A 25,451-nucleotide genomic window follows, 5' to 3' on the forward strand; every position below is an offset into this window, starting at 1 on the left:
CACCAGCATTTTAATCTGCTGCAATTGTCTGTGTACTACCTATTTATCAGAACTATTCTCTTTGAACACAATTGACAGTCTCTGAAATACATGCCCAGCTGTTCTAGCATCGATGAACACACCTCGTTTATAGATTAATTCCTTGTTATTCCACATTGAAATGATCCCCGAAAAATTTAGTCAATTTATTTTATGCAGCACATTGAGGTCACTGGTTTACTTCCAAACATTAATGCTTCAATTTTGAAAGGGCCGGTGCCTTTAATAAATTGGTAGGTCAGTATATAATTCTGGTGGATATCACAAGACTGAATACAAGACCTCCACAGCCTTCTACACTTCATAGGGGAGATTTCATGATACCTTCTCTCCATCTGCCTGAGGATCCTGAGGAACATTGGGATCTTCTTGTTTACAGTCCTGAGGAAGAAGAGGACGGGGACATCTCTCTGGTGTTGTGCTCTCACTTGATAGAACTGGAGGAAACACATACAGGGACTGAATTCATTCTTTACATACAGATAATTATAGGCCGTGTGTATTTAGTCCTGTCTACTACCTGGTGATGTGAGGGGCTGGGGAACCTCCATCATGACATCCTTGTACAGATCTTTGTGTCCTTCTAAATACTCCCACTCCTCCATGGAGAAATAGACAGCGACATCCTGACACCTTAAAGGAACCTGATACATACAATGATATCATCATCATTTCCCGATCCCACCATAGCATTACTGTATATTGTCCCAGCATTCCCAGCAGTGTCACCTCTCCAGTCAACAGCTCAATCATCTTGTAGGTGAGTTCTAGGATCTTCTGGTCATTGATGTCCTCATGTATCAGTGGGTGAGGTGGAGGCCCTGTGATTGGGCTCAGGGTACTTCCCCATCCCTCAGACACAGGAGCCTGACAGCGCTCACTAGAGGTCTTCTTCACTACTGTGTAATCCTGGTTATGGAGAGACACATTAATAAATCTCACTACAGACATTTCCAGAGTCCTCACCTCTCCAGTTCCATCCTTCTGTTATTCCCATAGATAAGAATAATGTAAAGTGACATCATAAGAATCTCTCACCTCTCCAGTAAGCCGGAAGAGGATCTCTAGGGTGAGGTGTAATATCCTCTCCGCCATCTTGTCCCTGTCCATATCCATCCTTGATGGATCAATCAGGAAAATTCTTTTATTTAAATGAGCTCCACTGAGATGATATTGTAGGAACCTGAATGGGGAGAAGATGATGATGTCACATCATAAAAATCCCAAGTAATAATGCAATTACTGCAAATAATTAGCAGAAACAAATGAGGAGAGAGAATACATCTACAAATTTTGTCTGTTAATTTGGACTGGAAGATTTAGTACGGTATCTTATGAAGGAAGCGACTCCATGCTTGAGGTCAAAGCGACATCACACCTTCACATGAACATTACAGTTTTTCACTGGCAGCAACGGTGATGGCGGCATGTAAGGCACATAATCTCTGTAAACTATCATGGAGTAGAACAGTCACATCACATACATAATGGCATCAAAATGGGGGCATCAGCATTAGAGTGGTCGGGATATAACTAGTGATGTGCAAATTTAATCAGTGAAACTCAGATATCACTTGAGTATCTGGGTGCTCAGACTGAATGCTCAAATCCCCGCCTCGCATGTATGGCGCATGTTCCACAGCCAATAAACATGTGGGGATTACCTGCCAGTCACTGTAGTGCCGTAGACATCGTGGTAGTGGCATTACTGTGATTGGCCAGCCACATGGCGTTATGGGGTCTAATATAAGAGCCAGTGATGCGATGCTCGGCACATTGTATTCAGGAATTCAGGAAACAGTTCAGGGAGAGCTTAGATTAGAGCAGGGATTTAGTCAGGATTTAATAGGATTGCTATAGGAGTAATTATATACTGGTCCTGCAATATTAAAACAACAGGCCTTTTCAGCGCTAAATATTTTCCTTTCTGTAGTAAAACTGCTGTTACCTGCATTCGGCGGAGGGAAAGTTTAGGATTAGGCCTCTTTCACACTTCCGTTTTTTTGCAATTCGTCGTAATCCGTCGGTTTGGGCAAAAAACAGATCCTGCAAATGTGCTGGCAGGATGCGTTTTTTGCCCATAGACTTGTATTAGCGACGGATCGCGACGGATTGCCACATGTCGTGTCCGTCGTGCGACGGATCCGTTGTGTTTTGGCGGACCATTGTCACAAAAAAAGTTCAATGTTACTTTTTTAGTGCGTTGCGTCCGCCATTTTCGACTGTGCAAGCGCGGCCGAAACTCCGCCCCCTCCTCCCCGGTCTTCAGAATGGGCAGCGGATGTGGCGAAAAACTGCATCCGCTGCCCACGTCGTGCAAAGAATTCACAACGTCCATCGGTACGTACCGACGGAAATGTGAAAGAGGCCTTAGAGGCACCTAGGCAGGGTTTAATAATGTATTATTAATTAATTATTATTATTAATTATTAATGTATTATGTACAAAAACAGGAAAAGCTAGGAAAAAGAAAGTATATGAAAATGGTGCCTGCCGAGCCTGCGCAGTAGTAGCTATAGGTATCTAGCTGCGATCCAATCATCATTTTTTTTGTTAGAAGTTATAAGGGGTAAAAGTTAACCAGCGATTTCTAATTTTTACAACAAAATTTGCAAAACCATTTTTTTAGGGACCACCTCACACTTGAAGTGACTTTGAGGGGCCAATATGACAGAAAATACCCAAAAATGACACCATTCTAAAAACTGCAATCCTCAATGTACTCAAAACCACATTCAAGAAGTTTATTAACCCTTCAGGTGCTTCACAGGAATTTTTGGAAGGTGGAAGGAAAAAATAAACATTTACGGTAATTTTCTTTCACAAAAATGTTCACTTAGACCTAATTTTTTTACTTTTGCAAAGGTAACAGGAGAAAATGGACCATACATTTTGTTGTGCCATTTCCCCTGAGTACGCCGATACTCCATATGTGGGGGAACTCTACTGTTTGGGCACACGGCAGGGCTTGGAAGGGAAGGAGCGTCATTTGACTTTTTGAATATAAAATATGCTGGAATAATTAGCGGTTGCCATGTCGCGTTTGGAGAGCCCGATATGCCTAAACAGTGAAATCCCTCATAAGTGACACCATTTTGGAAACTAGACCCCTTTGGAACCTTTTCTAGATGTGTATTGAGCACCTTGAACCCCAAAGTGCTTCACAGAAGTTTATTACGTTAAGCTGTGAAAATTTAAAAAAAAAAATCATATTTTTCCCACAAAAATGTTTTTTAGCTACAACTTTTATTTTCACAAGGGCAAAAGGAGAACATGGACCCCAAAGTTTGTCCAATTTCTCTTGAGTTCGCCGATACCTGATATGTGGTTGAAAACTACTTTTGAGGAGCTTAAGAAAATCATATTTTCATCATTCCACACCATGGTCAAAATTTCCAAAATGAAGCAATATTCCTCAATTAATAAGCCAACGCGTTACATGATTAATAGAATGAAAAAAATAAGACAAGCAAACAGGATCACCAAAATACAAACAAAAAATGGTACAACGGTATCTCATCCCCAAGATATAGCCAACTCCTTCGCAGATTATTACAGCAAATTATATAATTTACATTCCCAGCCCTCCACCCCACTTCCAAATGTTTCTGACACTGAAAAATTCTTGACCTCAATTAGCCTTCCAAAATTGACCCTTGATGATTTAGAAAACCTAACCTCCCCTTTTTCCCTAGAAGAAATAGAAAGAACCATTCTTCAACTCAAGGACTTTAAATCGCCAGGCCCTGATAGTTTTGGAAACGAATATTATAAAACCTTCACCAAATTACTCTCCCCACATCTACAAAACCTTTTTAATATAGCTAGTTCCTCAGGTAAATTCCCAGCAGAAATGTTAGAATTGACAATTATTTTAATTCCCAAACACAATTCGGACTTAACCCTTGTTAATAATTACAGGCCAATTTCCTTAATCAATACAGATCTGAAAATTTACTCCAAGCTAATTGCAAATAGGCTCAAATCCTATTTGCCGTTATTGGTTCATGGGGACCAAATGGGTTTTATAACAGGTCGTCAAGCGTCAGATGGTACTAGAAGACTTATCAACTCAATTAAATTGATTCATTCCTCTAAAGTGCCATCTGTAATTATTACTCTAGACGCCGAAAAGGCTTTTGACCGATTAAACTGGCTTTATTTAACATCAGTACTTCAAAAATTTGGGTTTAATGAAAAATATATCAACAGCGTAATGGCACTCTATTCAAAACCAACAGCCAAAATTTATGCAAACAACTACTCCTCTACACCATTTAACATTTCAAATGGTACAAGACAAGGGTGCCCTTTATCTCCGCTGCTTTTTATTTTATCAATGGAACCACTAGCGCAATCAATTAGGCAAAATAATTCCATAAAAGGTCTACAAACGCGAACACGCCATTATAGGATAGGGCTCTTTGCCGACGACATGATGTTTACCCTGACGGACCCCTATGAATCAGTTTCGGAGCTACAAAAAGCCCTTCAATTTTTTTCAACTATTAAGGTACCGTCACACTAGACGATATCGCTAGCGATCCATGACATTGCAGCGTCCTGGCTAGCGATATCGTCCAGTGTGACAGGCAGCAGCGATCAGGCCCCTGCTGTGCTGTCGCTGGTCGGGGAAGAAAGTCCAGAACTTTATTTGGTCGCTGGACTCCCCGCAGACATCGCTGAATCGGCGTGTGTGACACCGATTCAGCGATGTCTTCACTGGTAACCAGGGTAAACATCGGGTAACTAAGCGCAGGGCCGCGCTTAGTAACCCGATGTTTACCCTGGTTACCATCCTAAAAGTAAAAAAAACAAACACTACATACTTACCTACAGCCGTCTGTCCTCCAGCGCTGTGCTCTGCTCTCCTCCTGCACTGGCTGTGAGCGTCGGTCAGCCGGAAAGCAGAGCGGTGACGTCACCGCTCTGCTTTCCGGCCGCTGTGCTCACACAGACAGTACAGGAGGAGTGCAGAGCACAGCGCTGGAGGACAGACGGCTGTAGGTAAGTATGTAGTGTTTTTTTTTTTACTTTTAGGATGGTAACCAGGGTAAACATCGGGTTACTAAGCGCGGCCCTGCGCTTAGTTACCCGATGTTTACCCTGGTTACCGGCATCATTGGTCGCTGGAGAGCGGTCTGTCTGACAGCTCTCCAGCGACCAAACAGCGACGCTGCAGCGATCCGGATCGTTGTCGGTATCGCTGCAGCGTCGCTAAGTGTGACGTACCTTTACCCTTTTTAAGATAAACGAAAATAAATCCAAAATATTGCCATTTTACTTGACGGAATTACAAACAAAGAAAATAAAAGATATAGTTTCATTCAGTTGGTCGGAAGGAGACCTAGACTATCTAGGTATAATCATTTCAAAAAACTTAGACACATTAATGAAGAAAAACTTGAACAAACTCTTGGAAAATATGAACAAAGACCTGGGTTTCCTCGGTACAAAAGACCTCTCATGGTGGGGCAGAGTATTGGCAACTAAAATTTTTATTGTCCCAAAAATCTCTTATATACTGAGAACACTTCCCCTAAAAATCAACACTTCCTACCTGACTAGCTTCCAATCAACAATAAATACGTTTATTTGGAATAAAAAAAGGGCCCGCATTTCCACAAACATTCTATATAAATGCAAGGAATTTGGGGGCATAGGCTTACCAAACATTACAGCTTTATATCTATCGAATTTAATAAAACAAAGCCAGTATTGGTTCATGAAAGAAGATCCTCCGAATTGGCTTGACCTTGAAATTGAACTTAACCATAGGAAATCTCCCAAAGAATTGGTTTTTGACCATATTCTCAACAGACCTTATAAGGCCTACGCCCATCACCCTATCTTTTCTCCCATTATATATGCCTGGAATAAATTGTCCAAACGAAAGAGAGGCTCCAACAGGAAAATCCTCCTCCAAAATACCCCTATAGAGATTATCATGCTTACCCAAAATATTAACCCCTCCCCCATATGGAGAGACAATGGGATTCAAAAATTAAATGATATTCATGATGGGGTTAAATTTCTCACCTTCAGCTCTATTAAACAAAAATTTAAAATACCCTCCTCAGCCTTTTTCCCTTACATGGTACTAAAGGACCAAGTTCAAAAATTCATTACAAACAAACCAAAAATATCTGAAGCAACTATTAATTTACTAAAAAATCCCACACACAATTTATTTTGGAATAACAAGTGGTTTAACAATGACATACAATTCAATAAGTTAGCTCATATGATAAAATGGGAAGGGGATCTGAATGTAACGTTCACTCCAGAACAGTGGGAAAATGCAATCCACTTTACTTATGCATCAAACATCTGCATGACACTGAAAGAGGCCTATTATAAAATAATAACAAGATGGTACTATACTCCGGCTCGCCTTTCTCATCTGCCGTCAGGAGGATCTCCATTATGCTGGAGAGAATGTGGAGAGCGTGGAAGTTTGCTACATGTGTTTTGGTCATGCCCCCGGGTAAAACCCTTATGGAGGCAAGCCATAAAATTAATTAACAAATTATTAACAGGTAATATTATAGTTACCCCTGCAATGGCCTTGTTGTCCCTGAACTGGGAAAAAATAGACACAAATGTGAGATCTCTTATCATCCATATCTGCCTTGTGGTCAAACAAATCATAGCTTTCCATTGGAAGAATCCGACTTTACCGGCTTTTACTGAAATTATAGACCAAATTAACTTACACAAGACATACGAAGAAAACTTCGCAATAGTAAATAATTACTATACGAAACATGATAGGAAATGGAAGAAATGGGTTGAGGTAAACTCCAATCTATCGCATTAAAGGAAAGATGATGGCTTCTACATACCTGTGAGGTTATTACGACTTATTATATGCTCTTTGCTATTATTATATGCTATTATATGTTACTATATGTTAATCTGTTAAAAATTGTTAATCATTATCAAATTTTGTTTAAAATGGACAGTGTGTCCACAATGTTGTTCTTACCTTTCCCCAAACCCCCCCCCCTCACCTCCTTCCCTCTCCTTCCCCTATTCCCTTGTGAGCTGACTCCACATGCTAATATTAAATTTCAAAGATATAATAAAATTATTTGAATAAGTATGATCACAGGTTACCATTCCCCAAACCCATCTCCCCTACCTCCCTCCCTCTCCTTACCCTTATTCCCTTGCGAGCTGACTATATGATTATTTCCACATGCTAATATTAAATTTCAAAGTTATAATAAAAATTATTTGAACAGAAAACTACTTTTGAGGCAAAGTGCAAAGCTCAGACGGGAAGTAGCGCCATATTACAGGGCAGATTTTGCTCCACTTGTTTGACGGTGTCATGTTACATTGACAGAGCTTCTGAGGTGCCAGAATAGCATAATCCCCCATAAATGACCCCATTTTACCAATTAAACCTCTCAATGTATTCATCTAGGGGTGCAGTGATTGTATTGACACCACAAGTGTGTCACAAACTTTTATACCATTGGGCAGTGAAGAAAAAATAATTTACATTCTACCACCAAGATTATGTGTTAGCCCCAAGTTTTACATTTTCACACTGGGAAATGGGTAAAAATGGCACCAGAATTTCTCCCACAATTTCTGCTGAATGTAGAAATACCCCATATGTGGCTGTACAGTACTACTTTGCCATACGGAGAGTCTCGGGAGGGACAGAGCGCTATTTGCCTCTTGGAAAACAGATTTTCCTAGAACAGTTTGTGGATTCCTTTTAATGATCCCCTAAGTGCTAGAAAAGCAGAATCCCCATCAAGTGACCCCATTTTGGAAACTATAACCCTTTGGGAATTTATCTACAGATGTAGTGCCGATTTTGACTCCATGGGTGTTTTCCAGAAACAAGCAGCAGTGGATGTTGCTGAGTGAAAATTGCAAACTGCCGTTGTAGTGACTAGTAAATTATGCCCAGCCTGCGCTTCTGGAGACACGCACCTGTAAATTAGGTGGGCTCTCATCACTACAGAAATGCCAGACATGTGGGTGCTAAATGTTGTTTAGACATACTGGGGCTCAGAGGCATACTGCGATCTTTGGGAGGCAGAATGAAAAAAATCAACAGCATGTGAAGAATTGGTTTAATTTATTTTTTCCGCTGTTCCTCATGCAGTATAAGTGATTAGTCGACTTTAATCTTTGGGTCGGTGCGATTACAGCAATAGCAGATTTATATTGGGTTTTTACATTTGATAGCTGTCACACACTAAAAGACGCTTTTTTTGGCAAAAACTAGTTTTTGCATCACCATATTTTGAGAGCAATAATTTTTTCATATTTCGGCCGACAGAGTCATGTGAGGTCTTGTTTTTTGCGGAACAAGCTGACGTTTCTATAGGTTCCATTCGGGCACATTACATTTTTTGATCACCTTCTATTCCGATTTTTGTGAGTCAGAATGAACAAAAAACAGCAATTCAGGAACGGCTTTTTTTTTTTCATACCGTTCTGCGTGTGGTAAAATTGATAAGGCAGCTTTAATTTGGGTTAGTTACATTACAGTGATACCTCATTTATATATATTTTTTTAATGTTTTGCCACTTTTACACAATAAAAACTTTTATAGTAAAAATAATTATTTTGCATCGCTTTATTCTGAGAGCTATAACTTTTTTACTTTTCTGCTGATGGATCTGTATGGCAGCTTGATTTTTGTGGGACAAGATGATGTTTTCAGCAGTACCATGTTTATTTACATACGTCTTTTTGATTGCGTTATATTGCACTTTTTGTTTGGCGGTATGATAATAAAGCATTGTTTTTGCATCATTTTTTATTTTTTACAATTTTCACTGAAGGGATTAACTAGTGGGACAGTTTTATAGAGTGGGTAGTTACAGACGCAGTGATACCAAATATGTGTACTTTTTTATGTACATAAATAAATGTATTTATTGCTAAATATTTATTTTATTTATTTTCTCTTTATTTGGGGATTTTTTTAAAAAATATATATTTTTACACATTATATATTTTTTTTACTTTATTACATTGTTCCAGTATGGGACATTACTATTTCACAGGAGATCACTGATCTGATACTCTGCACTGCAGGATCAAACAGGCAGGGAAGGAGGCATGCCGGTGCCTGCTCTCAGCAGGTGCTCACAAGCCACCTTCCCTGCAGGACCAGGAAGGACCCCGCGATCATCTTGGTGCGGTCATCGTGTTATTCTGATGGAAGAGCGCAGGGAGCCCCCTGCGCGATGCTTCTCTATGCTACTGTCACTACTGACAGCGAAATCAGAGGGGTTAAATGCCAACGATTGGTGCTTGCGGTAAGGGACGGGGAAGTGGACATGTTGCTGATAGTGTACGTTGAGGCCAATGCCATGGGCCAGTGGAAACTGTGCCTGCTGCAGAAGCACAACAAATATTCTCATCCATGAGACCTAGCTTTCTGTTCCACTTTCCCTGGGGACACAGGAAACTACTTTTGAAGCCAGAACAATGCAAACAAGTGGTTGTTTGGATGGCAGATAATGCCTCCAGTATGTTTCCCAGCACCACCCTGTCTCCCACACAGTCCAGTCTCACTAGCCACGAGTCTGGACCACATAATCCTCACCTTGATCCTCTTTCCTCCCACCATAGTGAGTCCCAGGATACAAGTGATCACACACTTGGACACTCCGAGAAGCTCTTTACATTTCCATTTATTGATTCTGGCCTCTCGCCCTGCACATTTCAAGTGGTACATGAGAAGCAGGATGTAGTGATGCACAAATATTTGAGCAGCCACAGTCAGAAAGACGATGGTGAGGCAAGGAAATTCGTGTCTCAAGAGGTAAATGATGAGGAGACACATTTGCCAACAAGTTATGTTGTTAATTCAACAAGTTAGGAGGACCAGAGTGTGGAAGCATCTAAGGGATGCTATACTGGAGTATCTGAAGAGGAATAACCTCATGACCCAGTATCAGCATGGGTTTACTAGGGACCGTTCATGTCAGACTAATTTGATCAGTTTCTATGAAGAGGTAAGTTCCGGACTGGACCAAGGGAACCCAGTGGATGTAGTGTATATGGACTTTTCAAAAGCTTTTGATACGGTGCCACACAAAAGGTTGATACATAAAATGAGAATAATGGGGATAGGGGAAAATATGTGTAAGTGGGTTAAGAGCTGGCTCAGGGATAGGAAACAAAGTGTGGTTATTAATGGAGCACACTCGGACTGGGTCGCGGTTAGCAGTGGGATACCACAGGGGTCAGTATTGGGCCCTCTTTTTAACATATTTATTAATGACCTTGTAGGGGGCATTCAGAGTAGAATTTCAATATTTGCAGATGACACTAAACTCTGCAGGGTAATCAATACAGAGGAGGACAATTTTATATTACAGGATGATTTATGTAAACTAGAAGCTTGGGCTGATAAATGGCAAATGAGCTTTAATGGGGATAAACGTAAGGTCATGCACTTGGGTAGAAGTAATAAGATGTATAATTATGTGCATAATTCTAAAACTCTGGGCAAAACCGTCAATGAAAAAGACCTGGGTGTATGGGTGGATGACAAACTCATATTCAGTGGCCAGTGTCAGGCAGCTGCTACAAAGGCAAATAAAATAATGGGATGAATTAAAAGAGGCATAGATGCTTGTTATGATCCGGTGGCCTAGGAGCAGCATGAGACGGACTCTGGAGAAGGTGGTCCCTGTACTGACCGCAAACCCTGAACCTAGCAGCGCAACTAGAAGTAGCCGTGGGGGGTACCTAACACTCCCTAGACCCCTCGGCACAGCCTAAGATCTAACTACCCCTAAAGACAGAAACAGGAAACCTATCTTGCCTCAGAGAAAATCCCCAAAGGATAGATAGCCCCCCACAAATATTGACTGTGAGAGGAGAGGAAAATAACATACTCAGATATGAAATCAGATTTTAGCATAGGAGGCCATACTAGCTAAAAAGAAAGAATAGAACAGAGTACTATGCGGTCAGTATAAAAACGATAGAAAATATCCACCACAGAAGATACGAATCACCAGATCTGACTAAAGACATGGGGGGTATATCTGCATCTCCAGAGAAATAGCCAGGCTGCAAAAAATCCTTCACAGACAAAACTGGACAAGGCAAAAACATGAACATGCACAGAACTATTAAGGTCCACAGCAGGTGGACAGCAAAAACAAAACCAGGACTTATCTTTGTAGAAAAGCACAGCAAACTGGAGAGACCAGCAGGGAAGTGAATCCTGCAAGAACAATGAACAACTGGCACTGACTATAGGATCCTGCAAAGCTATATACCCCAGTCAGTCCTGCAATTAGTAGATACACATGTCCACTCCTGCAATCCAGGCACAACTGCATTACCCTCTACAACCACCGGAGGGAGCCCAAAAGCAGAATTCACAACAGATGCTCATGAGGAGAACATAAGTAAAATTATATTATACAAGTCACTAGTTCGACCACACTTAGAATACTGTGCACAGTTCTGGTCTCCGGTGTATAAGAAAGACATAGCTGAACTGGAGCGGGTGCAGAGAAGAGCGACCAAGGTTATTAGAGGACTAGGGGGTCTGCAATATCAAGATAGGTTATTACACTTGGGGCTATATAGTTTGGAAAAACTAAGACTAAGGGAGGATCTTATTTTAATGTATAAATATATGAGGGGACAGTACAAAGACCTTTCTGATGATCTTTTTAATCCTAGACCTGAAACAGGGACAAGGAGGCATCCTCTACGTTTGGAGGAAAAAAGGTTTAAGCATAATAACAGACGCGGATTCTTTACTGTAAGAGAAGTGAGACTATGGAACTCTCTGCCGTATGATGTTGTAATGAGTGATTCATTACTTAAATTTAAGAGGGGACTGGATATATTTCTGGAAAAGTATAATGTTACAGGGTATATACACTAGATTCCTTGATACGGCGTTGATCCAGGGAACTAGTCTGATTGCCGTATGTGGAGTCGGGAAGGAATTTTTTTCCCCAAGGTGGAGCTTACTCTTTGCCACATGGGTTTTTTTTTTGCCTTCCTCTGGATCAACATGTTAGGGCATGTTAGGTTAGGCTATGGGTTGAACTAGATGGACTTATAGTCTTCCTTCAACCTTAATAACTATGTAACTATGATTAGGTTATGAACGATGAAGTCACTGACCCAGAAAAAGAAACCGGGCAACTGTTCCCCAGGGCACCCACACACATCAAGTTCGCAGGCCAAGGGTTAGGTGTTCCCCAATCTTTTTAAATAAAGTGCAGACGATAAACGAATGGTCATTTGCAACCTGCGCCATGCTAAGATCAGCAGGGTCCTGACCACCATTAAGAATGCTCAGGCACATGTCAACAAAGCACCTGACTAGGTGGACTGAACGCCTGGGTCCACAATCAGTGTCTGTGAGTGACACTCCCTCTTCCCTTGTGCCATGTGCTTGCCAATCCCCTGTCCAGGAAGCAGGTGCGAATGCCTCCAGCCCAGCACCTGTCATTGCACATTCGCAGACACCATCAGCAACCACTTCCAATTCCTTATCTTACTGCAGCATTCAGCTGTCCATACCCCAGGCCTTGGAATGTAAGTGTAAATACCCAGCCACCCACCTACAGGCACAAATACTAAATGGGCAAATTTCCAGACTGCTTGCCCTGGAAATGTTGCATTTTAGGCTCATGGACACTGAAGCTTTCCGCAAACTCATGGCTGCCGCTGTCCTTCGGTACTCAGCTTCCACTATTTTTCCCGGTGTGCTGTCCTCGCCTATCACCATCACGTGTCCCATATCACCCATGCCTTGACCAACACAGTTAGAGGGAAGGTCCACTTAATGACCAATATGTGGACAAGTGCTTGTGGCCAAGGATGCTATATTTCCCTGATGGCACACTGGGTGAACTTAGTGGAAGCTGGGACTGGGTTGGACCCTGGGATGGCACATCTGCTACCAACGCCGAGGATTGCAGGCCCTATTTCCATCAGAGTTTCCTCCACCTCCTCCATCTCTGATTGTCAACCATATCAGTTGCAAGCTGTAAGCACTGCAGCACGGCCTCGGTGAAGCGGCAACAGGATCTGCTGAAAATAATTTGCTTAGATGAGAAACGCAAAGTTTTTGAAAAGTATAAAAGACCAGCCAGATCTGTGGCTCTTGCCACTGAACCTACAAGCAGGCATGATTGTGCGTGATAATGGCTGTAACTTGGTGGCAGCTCTGAAGCTTGGCAAGCTTGCATACAAACCATGCCTGGCCCACGTGCGATCAACTTAGTGGTTCAGTGTTTTCTGAAAATGTACCAAGATTTGCCTGAGATACTTGTGAGCCCATATCCGCAGTTCAGCTATAGCTGACGAAAGTCTGGCAGTGCTGCAGCAGCGCTTGCAAGTGCCAGCTCACCGACTAGTGTGCCATATGACCACGAGCTGAAACTCCACATTGTGAACATTGGCAAGGCTTTATGAGCAGGAGACGGCAGTAGTTGAATACCAGCAACAACATGCCCATGTGCATTCCGGTCAGCCTCTGCACATAACATAAAGTAATGGCTCTAGGAAGAAGGGAAGTGAAAAACGAAAATGCAAAACCAAAAAAGCTCATGGGGTTAAGGGGTAAAAGGGTAATTATAGTGACTTTTTCCAAATTTTTAGAAGATCATTATGGGTCACTTCCTCCAAATTAGTAGAGGGTAATCATGCGGCACTCGTTCAAAATTTTTGTCTTCCAGGGTGTATTTATTTCTAATTTTACTGGTGACTACCTGTGGATGTAATAATAATAATAATAACCAGCTATATATAATAATCTTTATTTATATAGCACCAACATAGTTCACAGCGCTATACAGTTTAACAGTTTCGAACACAACAATCATAAGTAACAACGTTAACAATACAATAATTAAAGCAAAATAAGACAACTCTGCTTGTGAGAGCTTACAATCTACAATGAGGTGGGGGAGATACAAAGTACAGGTGTGGATTTACAATGATGTATTTACAATGATGGTCCAGCCATCTTCAGGGGGTGGAGGATGGATGGAAGTAGTGAATGGGCTACACACAAAAACATAAAATGACTTTGATTAGTGAATGTGATAGGCCGCTATGAACAAATGTGTTTTGAGCAGGGTGCCTAAAACTATGCAAATTGTGGATGGTCTTAATTAGTGATGAGCGAATATACTCGTTACTCGAGATTTCCCGAGCACGCTCGGGTGACCTCCGAGTATTTTTTAGTGCTCAGAGATTTAGTTTTCATCGCTGCAGCTGAATGATTTACATCTCTTAGCCAGCTTTATTACATGTGGGGGATTCCCTAGCAACCAGGCAACCCCCACATGTACTTATGCTGGCTAACAGTTGTAAATCATTCAGCTGCGGCGATGAAAACTAAATCTCCGAGCACTAAAAAATACTAATATCTTGGGGTAGAGCATTCCAGAGGATTGGCGCAGCACGGGAGAAGTCTTGGAGTTGGGAGTGGGAGGTACGGATTTGTGCAGAGGTTAGGCAAAAGTCATTTGCAGAGTGCAGTGATCGGTTAGGCCAATAGGCCGAAATGAAGGAGGAAATGTAAGGGGGTGCCACACTGTGAAGAACTTTGTGGGTGAGAACAAGTACTTTGAATTGGATTCTATAATGAATGGGCAGCCAGTGTAATGACTGGCGAAGAGCGGATACGTCTGAATACCGATTAGATAGATGGACAAACCTGGCTGCTGCATTAAGGATAGACTGGAGAGGGGAAAGTCCAGTAAGGGGGAGGGCAATTAATAGAGAATTGCAGTAGTCCAGTCGGGAGTTGATCAAGGCGACAGAGAGGGTTTTTGTTGTTTCCATGGTGAGAAAAGGGAAAATTCTAGAGATGTTAGTTAGGTGTAAGTGGCAAGAGCGAGAAAGAGATTGTAGATAGGATGTGAAGGAGAGATCGGAGTCAAACATAACACCCAGACAGCAAGCCTGCTGCCGGGATGTTATTATGGTTCCACCCACGGAGAGGGAAATGTCAGATTTAGGCAGGTTAGTAGATGGCGGGAGCAGAAGTTCAGTCTTGGAGAGGTTGAGTTTCAGATAGAGAGCAGACATGATGTTGGAGACTGTGGACAGACAGTCACTGGCGTTCTGTAGTACTGCGGGGGTAAGGTCAGGGGATGACATGTACAGTTGTGTGTCATCAGGATAAAGATGGTACTGAAAGCCAAATCTGCTGATGGTCTGTCCAATTGGGGCCGTGTACAGGGACATAAGAAGGGGGCCAAGGACTGAGCTCTGAGGTACACCAACAGTGAGAGGAAAAGATGAAGTGGAGCCAGCGAACAGAACACTGAAGGAGCGGTCAGAAAGATAGGAAGGGAACCAGGAGAGAGCAGTGTCCTTAATGCCTAGTGACTAGAGCCTAGAGAGTAGGAGAGGGTGGTCAACAGTGTCGAAAGCTGCAAAAAGGGTTGAGAAGAATGAGCAGAGAGTGGTCACCGTTAAATTTTGCTGTCAGAAGGTCGTTGGTCACCTTGATGAGTGCAGTTTCTGTCAAATGTAGGGGGAGAAACCGGACTGTGAAGGGTCTAGGAGGGAATGAGTGGAGAGGTAACGGGTAAGGCAAGAGTAGATCAGGCAGTCCAAGAGTTTAGAGATGAAGGGGAGATTAGACTGGTCTGTAGCAGTTTGTGTAGGATGGGTTTCTTTAGTAATGGAGTAATGATAGAGTGTTTGAAGGAGGAGGGGAAAATGCCAGAGGAGAGGGAGAGATTAAAGATTGTAGTTAGGTGAGTTGTGACGACTGGAGGAGATGAGAGGGAAAGGGGTCAGTAGTGCATGTAGTTGGACGAGAAGAAGAGAGGAGCCTGGAGACTTCTTCTTCTGTGATGGGATCGAATGTAGAGAGTGAGCCAGGGGAAATGTAGGGAGGGATGGGAGTCACTGCACTTGGTGGCTGGGAGCTGAATTCCTGACGGATATTATCTATTTTATCTATAAAGTGAGAGGCCAGGTCATCAGCACAAATGTCTGTGATAGGGAGTTGTGCTATTGGCCTGAGGAGGGAGAGAAAGGTGTCAAAAAGTTTCTTGGGGTTGTTGGATAGTGAGATCAGGGTTGTGAAGTAGGTCTGTTTGGCGAGGTGAAGGGCAGAGTTATAGGTTCTTAACATAAATTTGAAGTGTATGAAGTCTTCTGGTGTGCGAGTTTTCCTCCATAAGCGTTCAGCACACCTAGAGGATCACTGGAGAGATCGGGTTTGCGATGTGAGCCAGGGTTGTTTTACTCTGTGTTTGGAGGTTCTGAGGGTGAGGGGAGCTACTTGGTCAAGAATGCTTTTAAGTGTGTCATTGTAGTGATGTACAGCCATATCAGGTCAGGAAAAAGATGATATTGGAGACAATGATGAGTATAGGGTGTCTGAAAGTGTATGAGGGTTAATAGCATGTAGATTTTAGAATGTGTGGTAGGTAGAAGTGTGCTGGGGTGGGCAAGGAATTGTGAGCGTGAAGGAGAGAATGTTGTGGTCAGAGAGGGGAAGTGGTGAGTTATCTAGGCAGGAGATTGAACAGAGCCAGACAAAGACCAGGTCAAGGGTGTTATCGTCTTTGTGAGTTTCAGAGGTTGAGAGCTGTGAGAGGCCTAGAGAAGTGGTTAGTGATAGAAGCTGGGATGCAGATGTGGAAGTGGGGCTGTTTATGGGGATGTTGAAGTCTCCCAGAATAAGGGTTGGTAGTTCTGAGGGCATGAAGTGCAGCAGCAAGGCAGAGAAATGGTCCAGGAAGTGGGTGGGCGAGCCTGGGGCCGGTATATGACCGCTACTCAGAGGGAGAGGGGATGGAAGAGCCTGATGATGTGGACCTCAAAAGAAGGGAATGAGAGTGATTGAACTGGGGGGATGACCTGGAAAGTGCATCGTGGGGACAGGAGTATGCCGATTCCACCACCATGTCTGTTTGTGGGTCTCGGGGAATGTGAGAATTGTAAGCCACCATGGGAAATGGCAGCAGGAGAAAGTGTCAGAATCCTGAATCCAGGTTTCCGTGAGGGCCAACAGATTAAGAGAGTTTTTCAGAAAGTAATTGTGTAGGAAAGAAAGCTTGTTACATACAGACCGTGGATTCCAAAGGGCACAATTAAAAGGAGATGAACGAGGGCAACTAATATTAGTAAAGTTAGTAAGGTTTCGGTGTGAGGTAGGGTAGGGGTTGAGGTTGGTGGATGGTGGACCAGGGTTGGGGGAGATGTCCCCTGAAATCAGTAGGAGTAGGAAGATAAAGAGCAAGTAGAAACTGTACGAAGTTTTTTTGTGCAGTGTGTTTGGGCAAGATGGGCTGAGGTTTTTCAGGAAGGGGAGAAGTACATGGGAGCTTTGCACTGTGTGCAGAATTATTAGGCAAGTTGTATTTTGATGATACGTTTTATACATGTTGTCCTACTCCAAGCTGTTCAGGCTTGAGAGCCAACTACCAGTTAAGTAAATTTGGTGATGTGCATCCCTGTTATGAGGAGGGGTGTTGTCAAAACCCTATATAAGGTGTGATTAATTATTAGGCAACTTCCTTTCCTTTGGCAAAATGGGTCAGAAGAGAGATTTGACAGGCTCTGAAAAGTCCAAAATTGTGAGATGTCTTGCAGAGGGATGCAGCAGTCTCGAAATTGCCAAACCTTTGAAGCGTGATCACTGAACAATCAATCGTTTCATGGCAAATAGCCAACAGGGTCGCAAAAAGCATGTTGGACAAAAAAGGCGCAAAATAACTGCCCATGAATTGAGGAAAATCTAGCTGCCAAGATGCCATTTGCCACCAGTTTTGCCATATTTCAGAGCTGCAACGTTACTGGAGTAACAAAAAGCACAAGGTGTGCGATACTCAGGGACATGGCCAAGGTAAGGAAAGCTGAAAAACGACCACATTTGAACAAGAAACATAAGATAAAACGTCAAGACTGGGCCAAGAAATATCTTAAGACTGACTTTTCAAAGGTTTCATGGACTGATGAAATGAGAGTGACTCTTGATGGGCCAGAGGCTGGATCAGTAAAGGGCAGCGAGCTCCACTCCAACTCAGACGCCAGCAAGATGGAGGTGGGGTACTGTATGGGCTGGTATCATCAAAGATGAACTTGTGGGACCTTATCGGGTTGAGGATGGAGTGAAGCTCAACTCCCAGACCTACTGCCAGTTTCTGGAAGACAACTTCTTCAAGCAGTGGTACAGGAAAAAGTCAGTATCGTTCAAGAAAAACATGATTTTCATGCAGGACAATGCTCCATCACATGCCTCCAACTATTCCACAGCGTGGTTGGCCAGTAAAGGTCTCAAAGAAGAAAAAATAATGACATGGCCCCCTTGTTCCCCTGATCTGAACCCCATAGAGAACCCGTGGTCCCTAATAAAATGTGAGATCTGCAGGGAGGGAAAACAGTACACCTCTCGGAACAGTGTCTGGGAGGCTGTGGTGGCTGCTGCACGCAATGTTACATTGTAAAAAGATCAAGCAACTGACAGAATCTATGGATGGAAGGCTGTTGAGTGTCATCATAAAGAAAGGTGGCTATATTGGTCACTAATTTTTTGGGGTTTTGTTTTTGCATGTCAGAAATGTTTATTTCTAAATTTTGTGCAGTTATATTGGTTTACCTGGTGAAAATAAACAAGTGAGATGGGAATATATTTGGTTTTTATTAAGTTGCCTAATAATTCTGCACAGTAATAGCTACCTGCACAAACAGATATCCTCCTAAGATAGCCAAATCTAAAAAAAAAAAACACTCCAACTTCCAGAAACATTAAGCTTTGATATTTATGAGTCTTTTGGGTTGATCGAGAACATAGTTGTTCATCGATAATAAAAATAATCCTCTAAAATACAACTTGCCTAATAATTTTGCACACAGTGTACATGGGAGAGGGAAGGAGAGAGGAGCTGATGTATGTGAGTCGTGATGTAGGAGAGATGGGGCTGTGAATGTGGATGGCAAGGGAACGTAGGAGGATAGGAATAGAGCACATGGATAGAAGGGAGAGCAAAGTGTGGGTTACCTGACTCCTACCCTAACTGCCATGGAATAACTGCTTTATCTTTATGCTTATCTTCTGGGGGATGTAGTTTTATTTCCCGGTCTATGTCATCTACTGTAGTCATAGGCAACGTCGAAATAGGATAAGAGATCGCCCGGCTATTAAGGGGTGGAGGAGGCAGTCTTTTTTTAATTTTGCCTTATATACAAGTCATTATGCAGGAAATAATTCGGGTTGATCGCAGCTGTGTGACAGTCACAACACATGTATGAATAGCCTGTTTGTTGGACTCTCCTTGCATGGGTTGTGACTGTCACACAGCTGCGACACATGCAGCTGCGGCGTCGAACAGCTGTTTATCCGGAGCGCTACAGGTATCCAGGTTACCAAGGCAGCTATTCGGAAAGCACTATAGCTGTTCGGATAAGCACTTATCCAAAGCTATTTTATCAACCCTAGAAATAATGTTTCCTTTTTTTTGTAAAATCCATTTTAGCTTTGGTTTTATATGTTTTATTGACAATCCGTAAAAGTTGCGTAAAACGCTTGAGTTTCCTATTGCCTTCTATTACACTCGTTACTTGAGTCCAGCCCGTCTGAGCATCCAAACCCCGACCTGCTCGATTCGAGTACAGAGCATTCAAGCTTTTTACTGTTTGATCATCACTACTTATAACACAAAGTGAACTGAATTATCTTACTATAGATTTTGATCTGCCCAAGAGTTAAGGTACCGTCACACTAGACGATATCGCTAGCGATCTGTGACGTTGCAGCGTCCTGGCTAGCGATATCGTCCAGTGTGACAGGCAGCAGCGATCAGGCCCCTGCTGTGATGTCGCTGGTCGGGGAAGAAAGTCCAGAACTTTGTTTCGTCGCTGGATCACCCGCTGACATCGCTGAATCGGCGTGTGTGACACCGATTCAGCGATGTCTTCGCTGGTAACCAGGGTAAACATCGGGTTACTAAGCGCAGGGCCACGCTTAGTAACCCGATGTTTACCCTGGTTACCATCGTTAAAGTAAAAAAAACAACCACTACATACTTACCTACCGCTGTCTGTCCCCGGCGCTCTGCTTCTCTGCACTCCTCCTGTACTGGCTGTGAGCCCAGCGGCCGGAAAGCAGAGCGGTGACGTCACCGCTCTGCTTTCCGGCTGACCGGCGCTCACAGCCAGAGCAGAGAAGCACAGCGCCGGGGACAGACAGCGGAAGGTAAGTATGTAGTGGTTGTTTTTTTTACTTTAACGATGGTAACCAGGGTAAACATCGGGTTACTAAGCACGGCCCTGCGCTTAGTAACCTGATGTTTACCCTGGTTACCGGCATCGTTGGTCGCTGGAGAGCGGTCTGTGTGACAGCTCTCCAGCGACCAAACAGCGACGCTGCAGCGATCGGCATCGTTGTCGGTATCGCTGCAGCGTCGCTTAGTGTAACGGTACCTTTAGCCTGAGCTCTCAGATTCCAGGCTACAGCAGAGGAATCTCCTAGTGAGCGATAATCAGATTTCTTTGTTCCGCAACTGGGATAAAAATCTTGTCCAATACTTCTCCATGTAGGGCGATCTTGTGGCATGCAATAACATCAATAATTTAATAGAATGGCACTGCATACATTTACCAATAGTGGTTCTAGTTCTACATTTGTGTACTGACTGTGGTTTTCGTGCAGCATTCATTTACTGACGTTGGTACTGGGTATAGGGGAGCTGTGGGCCCTCAATACTGTGTATATGGAAGCTGTATGCATTATATTGTGAATTCAGAAGCTAAGGGCCTATCATACAGTATATAGGGAAGCTGTGGGGTCATCATACTCTATTGAAGGGAGATGTGGGTCCACTATACTGTGTATAGAGGAGCTGTATATTGGGGGACCCAGTGGACATTATTTAATGTTAAGTGGGCACTTAAGAAGCATTAGTGTTATAGGGGCACTTAGATGATTGTAACCATCAAAGGAGCAAAATGTGGACACTTTCTAGGGCATTTGCACAGGGAATTAATAATTTCAAGGGAGCAATTTTACCATCTAGAGAGCACAAGTGAGGCATTATAACTTTGTATTGGGCACAGTGGTGGCATTGTTATGTGGGGCAGAAAGAGGAGCTGTTTTTGTACCACACTGCAGGTGCAGCAATAGGGACACATACTTGGCAGCAATGGCTTAGTATTCTGCTATCAGCAGGATGAGAAGTTTGTGCAAATTGGGAATAGATGGGGACGGTGATGGAAATCCCATCTCTACAGATGACTCGTGACGGGAAGAAGTTGACATGTTGGTCTGGACCGGATGGAAAAGACAGGAAAATAATCTTTTCCACCAGAAAGAACGTCAGCTGTAAGTTACTATATATAACTGTACTGTAATTACTTGTATGGTCTGCAGGTATGGTATCTACCACTATCTGGTCACCATATTGCGGTAATATCAGTGTTGGTTTTTATGTAGTGGATGCTTTCCTGAAAGAGAAAGAGATTTATTTTCAATAACAGCGCGGTCTTCTGCTGAGGTTCCCCTATACCAGGGGTGGGGAATCTTTTTTCTGCCAAGGGCCCTTTGAATATTTATACCATCCTTCGGGGGTCGTACAAACTCCGCCCACAAAGTACATCCTGACTCTGGCACTGGTTTCAGGACGTAATCTTTCATTGCATGCCCTTCGGTGTTCAGTAGTGATCACTGCATGTGTGTGCTAACAAAGCTAGAAGAAATTAATGAGCTGGTGGAAATCAAAATACACCTCCCTGCCCAAGAATGCATCCCTGAGAATCTGCTCGGGGGTCTGATAAAAGGTCATTGAGGGCCGTAAATGGCCCTGAGGTTCCTCACCCCTGCCCTATACCCTCGAACAGGGTTCACCTTTACGTTTTTATGTATGGTTGTCCTGAAGAATGAGTCGGTGTGACTCTGAAACGCATTGACAATAAACCTACATATCACTTTTATTATTGCATTGTCTTAACTCCAGAAACCGGCGAATTACTTCCATTTTCCCGACATTTAACTCTGACAATCTCGTAGAAGCTGCAGCATCCGGATTATAGGCGTTGTATCTTACACAACCCTTTAAGGTGTGCAGTTCTACCTTTCCTTTTAACCTCTTTACCTGGATAATACCTTATTGCATTTTTATCTAGTTCCAATTAACCTGAAATTCAGTAAAATTCAGCAGACACCAACGTACCGTTCATCAAGAACCTGGAGCTTTTGAAAACTTATATTTGTAACCATCTATTAGAACTTCTCAGAGGTTGCCGCTGTCTTCACGTGCTTGTAGATGTGAATGATTTCTACGAAGTCTATGACCTCTGCCTAGGTCACTGGCGGACAAAGACAGAAAAGGGCCCCTGTGCAAGAACATTATATGGGCCCTTTGTAGACAAGAGCTCCTAAAAATGCAAAATTGCACCTGCTTTGGAGGTTAAAATGGCTCCCTTACCTCTTGGGTCCCTGTGCAGTCATCCAGGCGGCACCAACGATAGAAGGGATGCCTAGGGGGGAGCTCTGGTTATAGCTCTTGTTATCTACATAGAATTGTATTCATAGCATCTGCCATCTCCTATCTCAGCAATGGGAGAGTCCGTCTTCACTAAATACAGGTTTTACCTCAGAATTGAGAATTTTCATAATGACTGATCAATTTTAACTGCAGTACAGATAATTCTAGAGGTTACACTAAAGGTGTCCAACACATAAGAGTAAAGTCAACAGAATCTCCAGCACCTACCTCCACCTGCAGAGCCGCATGCCACATAAATGGCTGTTCTGTGCACAGGACCTGTGATGAGGTCACAGGAGGGGAGGAGTCAGGGGTCACATGGTGGGGAGGAGTCATCCTAGAGTTTGTAGTAAATTAGATCTATTTCCAGATAACAGGCAGTAAATGTGATCTATATATACAGTGGGGCAAAAAAGTATTTGGTCAGTCAGCAATAGTGCAAGTTCCACCGCTTAAAAAGATGAGAGGCGTCTGTAATTTACACCATAGGTAGACCTCAACTATGGGAGACAAACTGAGGGAAAAAAATCCAGAAAATCACATTGTCTGTTTTTTTATCATTTTTTTTGCATATTATGGTGGAAAATAAGTATTTGGTCAGAAACAAACAATCAAGATTTCTGGCTCTCACAGACCTGTAACTTCTTCTTTAAGAGTCTCCTCTTTCCTCCACTCACTACCTGTAGTAATGGCACCTGTTTAAACTTGTTATCAGTATAAAAAGACACCTGTGCACACCCTCAAACAGTCTGACTCCAAACTCCACTATGGTGAAGACCAAAGAGCTGTCAAAGGACACCAGAAACAAAATTGTAGCCCTGCACCAGGCTGGGAAGACTGAATCTGCAATAGCCAACCAGCTTGGAGTGAAGAAATCAACAGTGGGAGCAATAACTAGAAAATGGAAGACATACAAGACCACTGATAATCTCCCTCGATCTGGGGCTCCACGCAAAATCCTACCCCGTGGGGTCAGAATGATCACAAGAACGGTGAGCAAAAATCCCAGAACCACGCGGGGGGACCTAGTGAATGAACTGCAGAGAGCTGGGACCAATGTAACAAGGCCTAACATAAGTAACACACTACGCCACCATGGACTCAGATCCTGCAGTGCCAGACGTGTCCCACTGCTTAAGCCAGTACATGTCCGGGCCCGTCTGAAGTTTGCTAGAGAGCATTTGGTTGATCCAGAGGAGTTTTGGGAGAATGTCCTATGGTCTGATGAAACCAAACTGGAACTGTTTGGTAGAAACACAACTTGTCGTGTTTGGAGGAAAAAGAATACTGAGTTGCATCCATCAAACACCATACCTACTGTAAAGCATGGTGGTGGAAACATCATGCTTTGGGGCTGTTTCTCTGCAAAGGGACCAGGACGACTGATCCAGGTACATGAAAGAATGAATGGGGCCATGTATCGTGAGATTTTGAGTGCAAACCTCCTTCCATCAGCAAGGGCATTGAAGATGAAACGTGGCTGGGTCTTTCAACATGACAATGATCCAAAGCACACCGCCAGGGCAACAAAGGAGTGGCTTCGTAAGAAGCATTTCAAGGTCCTGGAGTGGCCTAGCCAGTCTCCAGATCTCAACCCTATAGAAAACCTTTGGAGGGAGTTGAAAGTCCGTGTTGCCAAGCGAAAAGCCAAAAACATCACTGCTCTAGAGGAGATCTGCATGGAGGAATGGGCCAACATACCAACAACAGTGTGTGGCAACCTTGTGAAGACTTACAGAAAACGTTTGACCTCTGTCATTGCCAACAAAGGATATATTACAAAGTATTGAGATGAAATTTTGTTTCTGACCAAATACTTATTTTCCACCATAATATGCAAATAAAATGTTAAAAAAACAGACAATGTGATTTTCTGGATTTTTTTTTCTCAGTTTGTCTCCCATAGTTGAGGTCTACCTATGATGTAAATTACAGATGCCTCTCATCTTTTTAAGTGGTGGAACTAGCACTATTGCTGACTGACTAAATACTTTTTTGCCCCACTGTATGTGGTGTGCGGCTCTGCAGGTGGAGGTAGGTGCTGGAGATTCCCCATTAATGGGCGCAGGGGACATTAACCCCCTCAGTGCTGAGCCTGTGATAAACCTCTGTATGTAACTATAATGGGACTGTGTGTTATATTGGGGGCAGGACGGGGCCATGACTGGATGTAGTGATCATGTGACGCCGGTAACAGCTCCGGAGATTTCTTACATGGGATCTTTATGATGTTACATCGTCATCTTCTCCCCATTCAGGTCCCTACAATATCGGATCCTCTCAGTGGAGATCTTCTATATAAGAGAATTCTCCGGAGTGACCCTACAAGGATGGATAGGGACAGGGACAAGATGGCGGAGAGGATATTACACCTCACCCTAGAGATCCTCTTCCGGCTTACTGGAGAGGTGAGAGATTCTGATGACGTCACATTACATCATTCTTATCTATGGGAATAACAGATGGACAGAACTGGAGAGGTGAGGACTCTGGAAATGTCTGTAATGAGGTTTATTAATGTGTCTCTCCATAACCAGGATTACACAGTAGTGAAGAAGACCTCTAGTGATCGCTGTCAGGACCCTGTGTCTGAGGGATGGGGAAGACCCCTGAGCCCAATCACAGGGTCTCCACCTCACCCCCTGATACATGAGGACATCAATGACCAGAAGATCCTAGATCTCATCTACAAGATGATTGAGCTGCTGACTGGAGAGGTGACACTGCTGGGAATGCTGGGACATTATACAGTAACGCTATGAAGAGATGATGATATCATTGTATGTGTCAGGTTCCTATAAGGTGTCAGGATGTCACCGTCTATTTCTCCATGGAGGAGTGGGAGTATTTAGAAGGACACAAAGATCAGTACAAGGACGTCATGATGGAGGTTCCCCAGCCCCTCACATCACCAGGTAATAGGACTAAATACACAC

General features: G+C 43.1%; 1 protein-coding gene across 1 annotated transcript in view; it reads right to left on the minus strand.

The window, feature by feature from the left end:
* Window positions 1-22,783, minus strand: part of LOC138667012 (oocyte zinc finger protein XlCOF22-like) — a 47,876-nt gene extending 25,093 nt beyond the window's left edge. Inside the window, exons 1-5 of the mRNA XM_069755242.1 lie at window positions 22,744-22,783; window positions 1,078-1,222; window positions 769-948; window positions 560-683; window positions 364-476 (exon numbers count right to left, since the gene is read on the minus strand). Coding sequence (XP_069611343.1) covers window positions 364-476; window positions 560-683; window positions 769-948; window positions 1,078-1,222; window positions 22,744-22,763 — 582 coding nt within the window. The 5' untranslated portion in view covers window positions 22,764-22,783. The remainder of the gene's footprint in view (window positions 1-363; window positions 477-559; window positions 684-768; window positions 949-1,077; window positions 1,223-22,743) is intronic.
* Between the last annotated feature and the right edge of the window lie 2,668 nt (window positions 22,784-25,451).

Source organism: Ranitomeya imitator, chromosome 2, assembly GCF_032444005.1.
Source record: "Ranitomeya imitator isolate aRanImi1 chromosome 2, aRanImi1.pri, whole genome shotgun sequence".
Taxonomy (NCBI): Eukaryota; Metazoa; Chordata; class Amphibia; order Anura; family Dendrobatidae; genus Ranitomeya; species Ranitomeya imitator.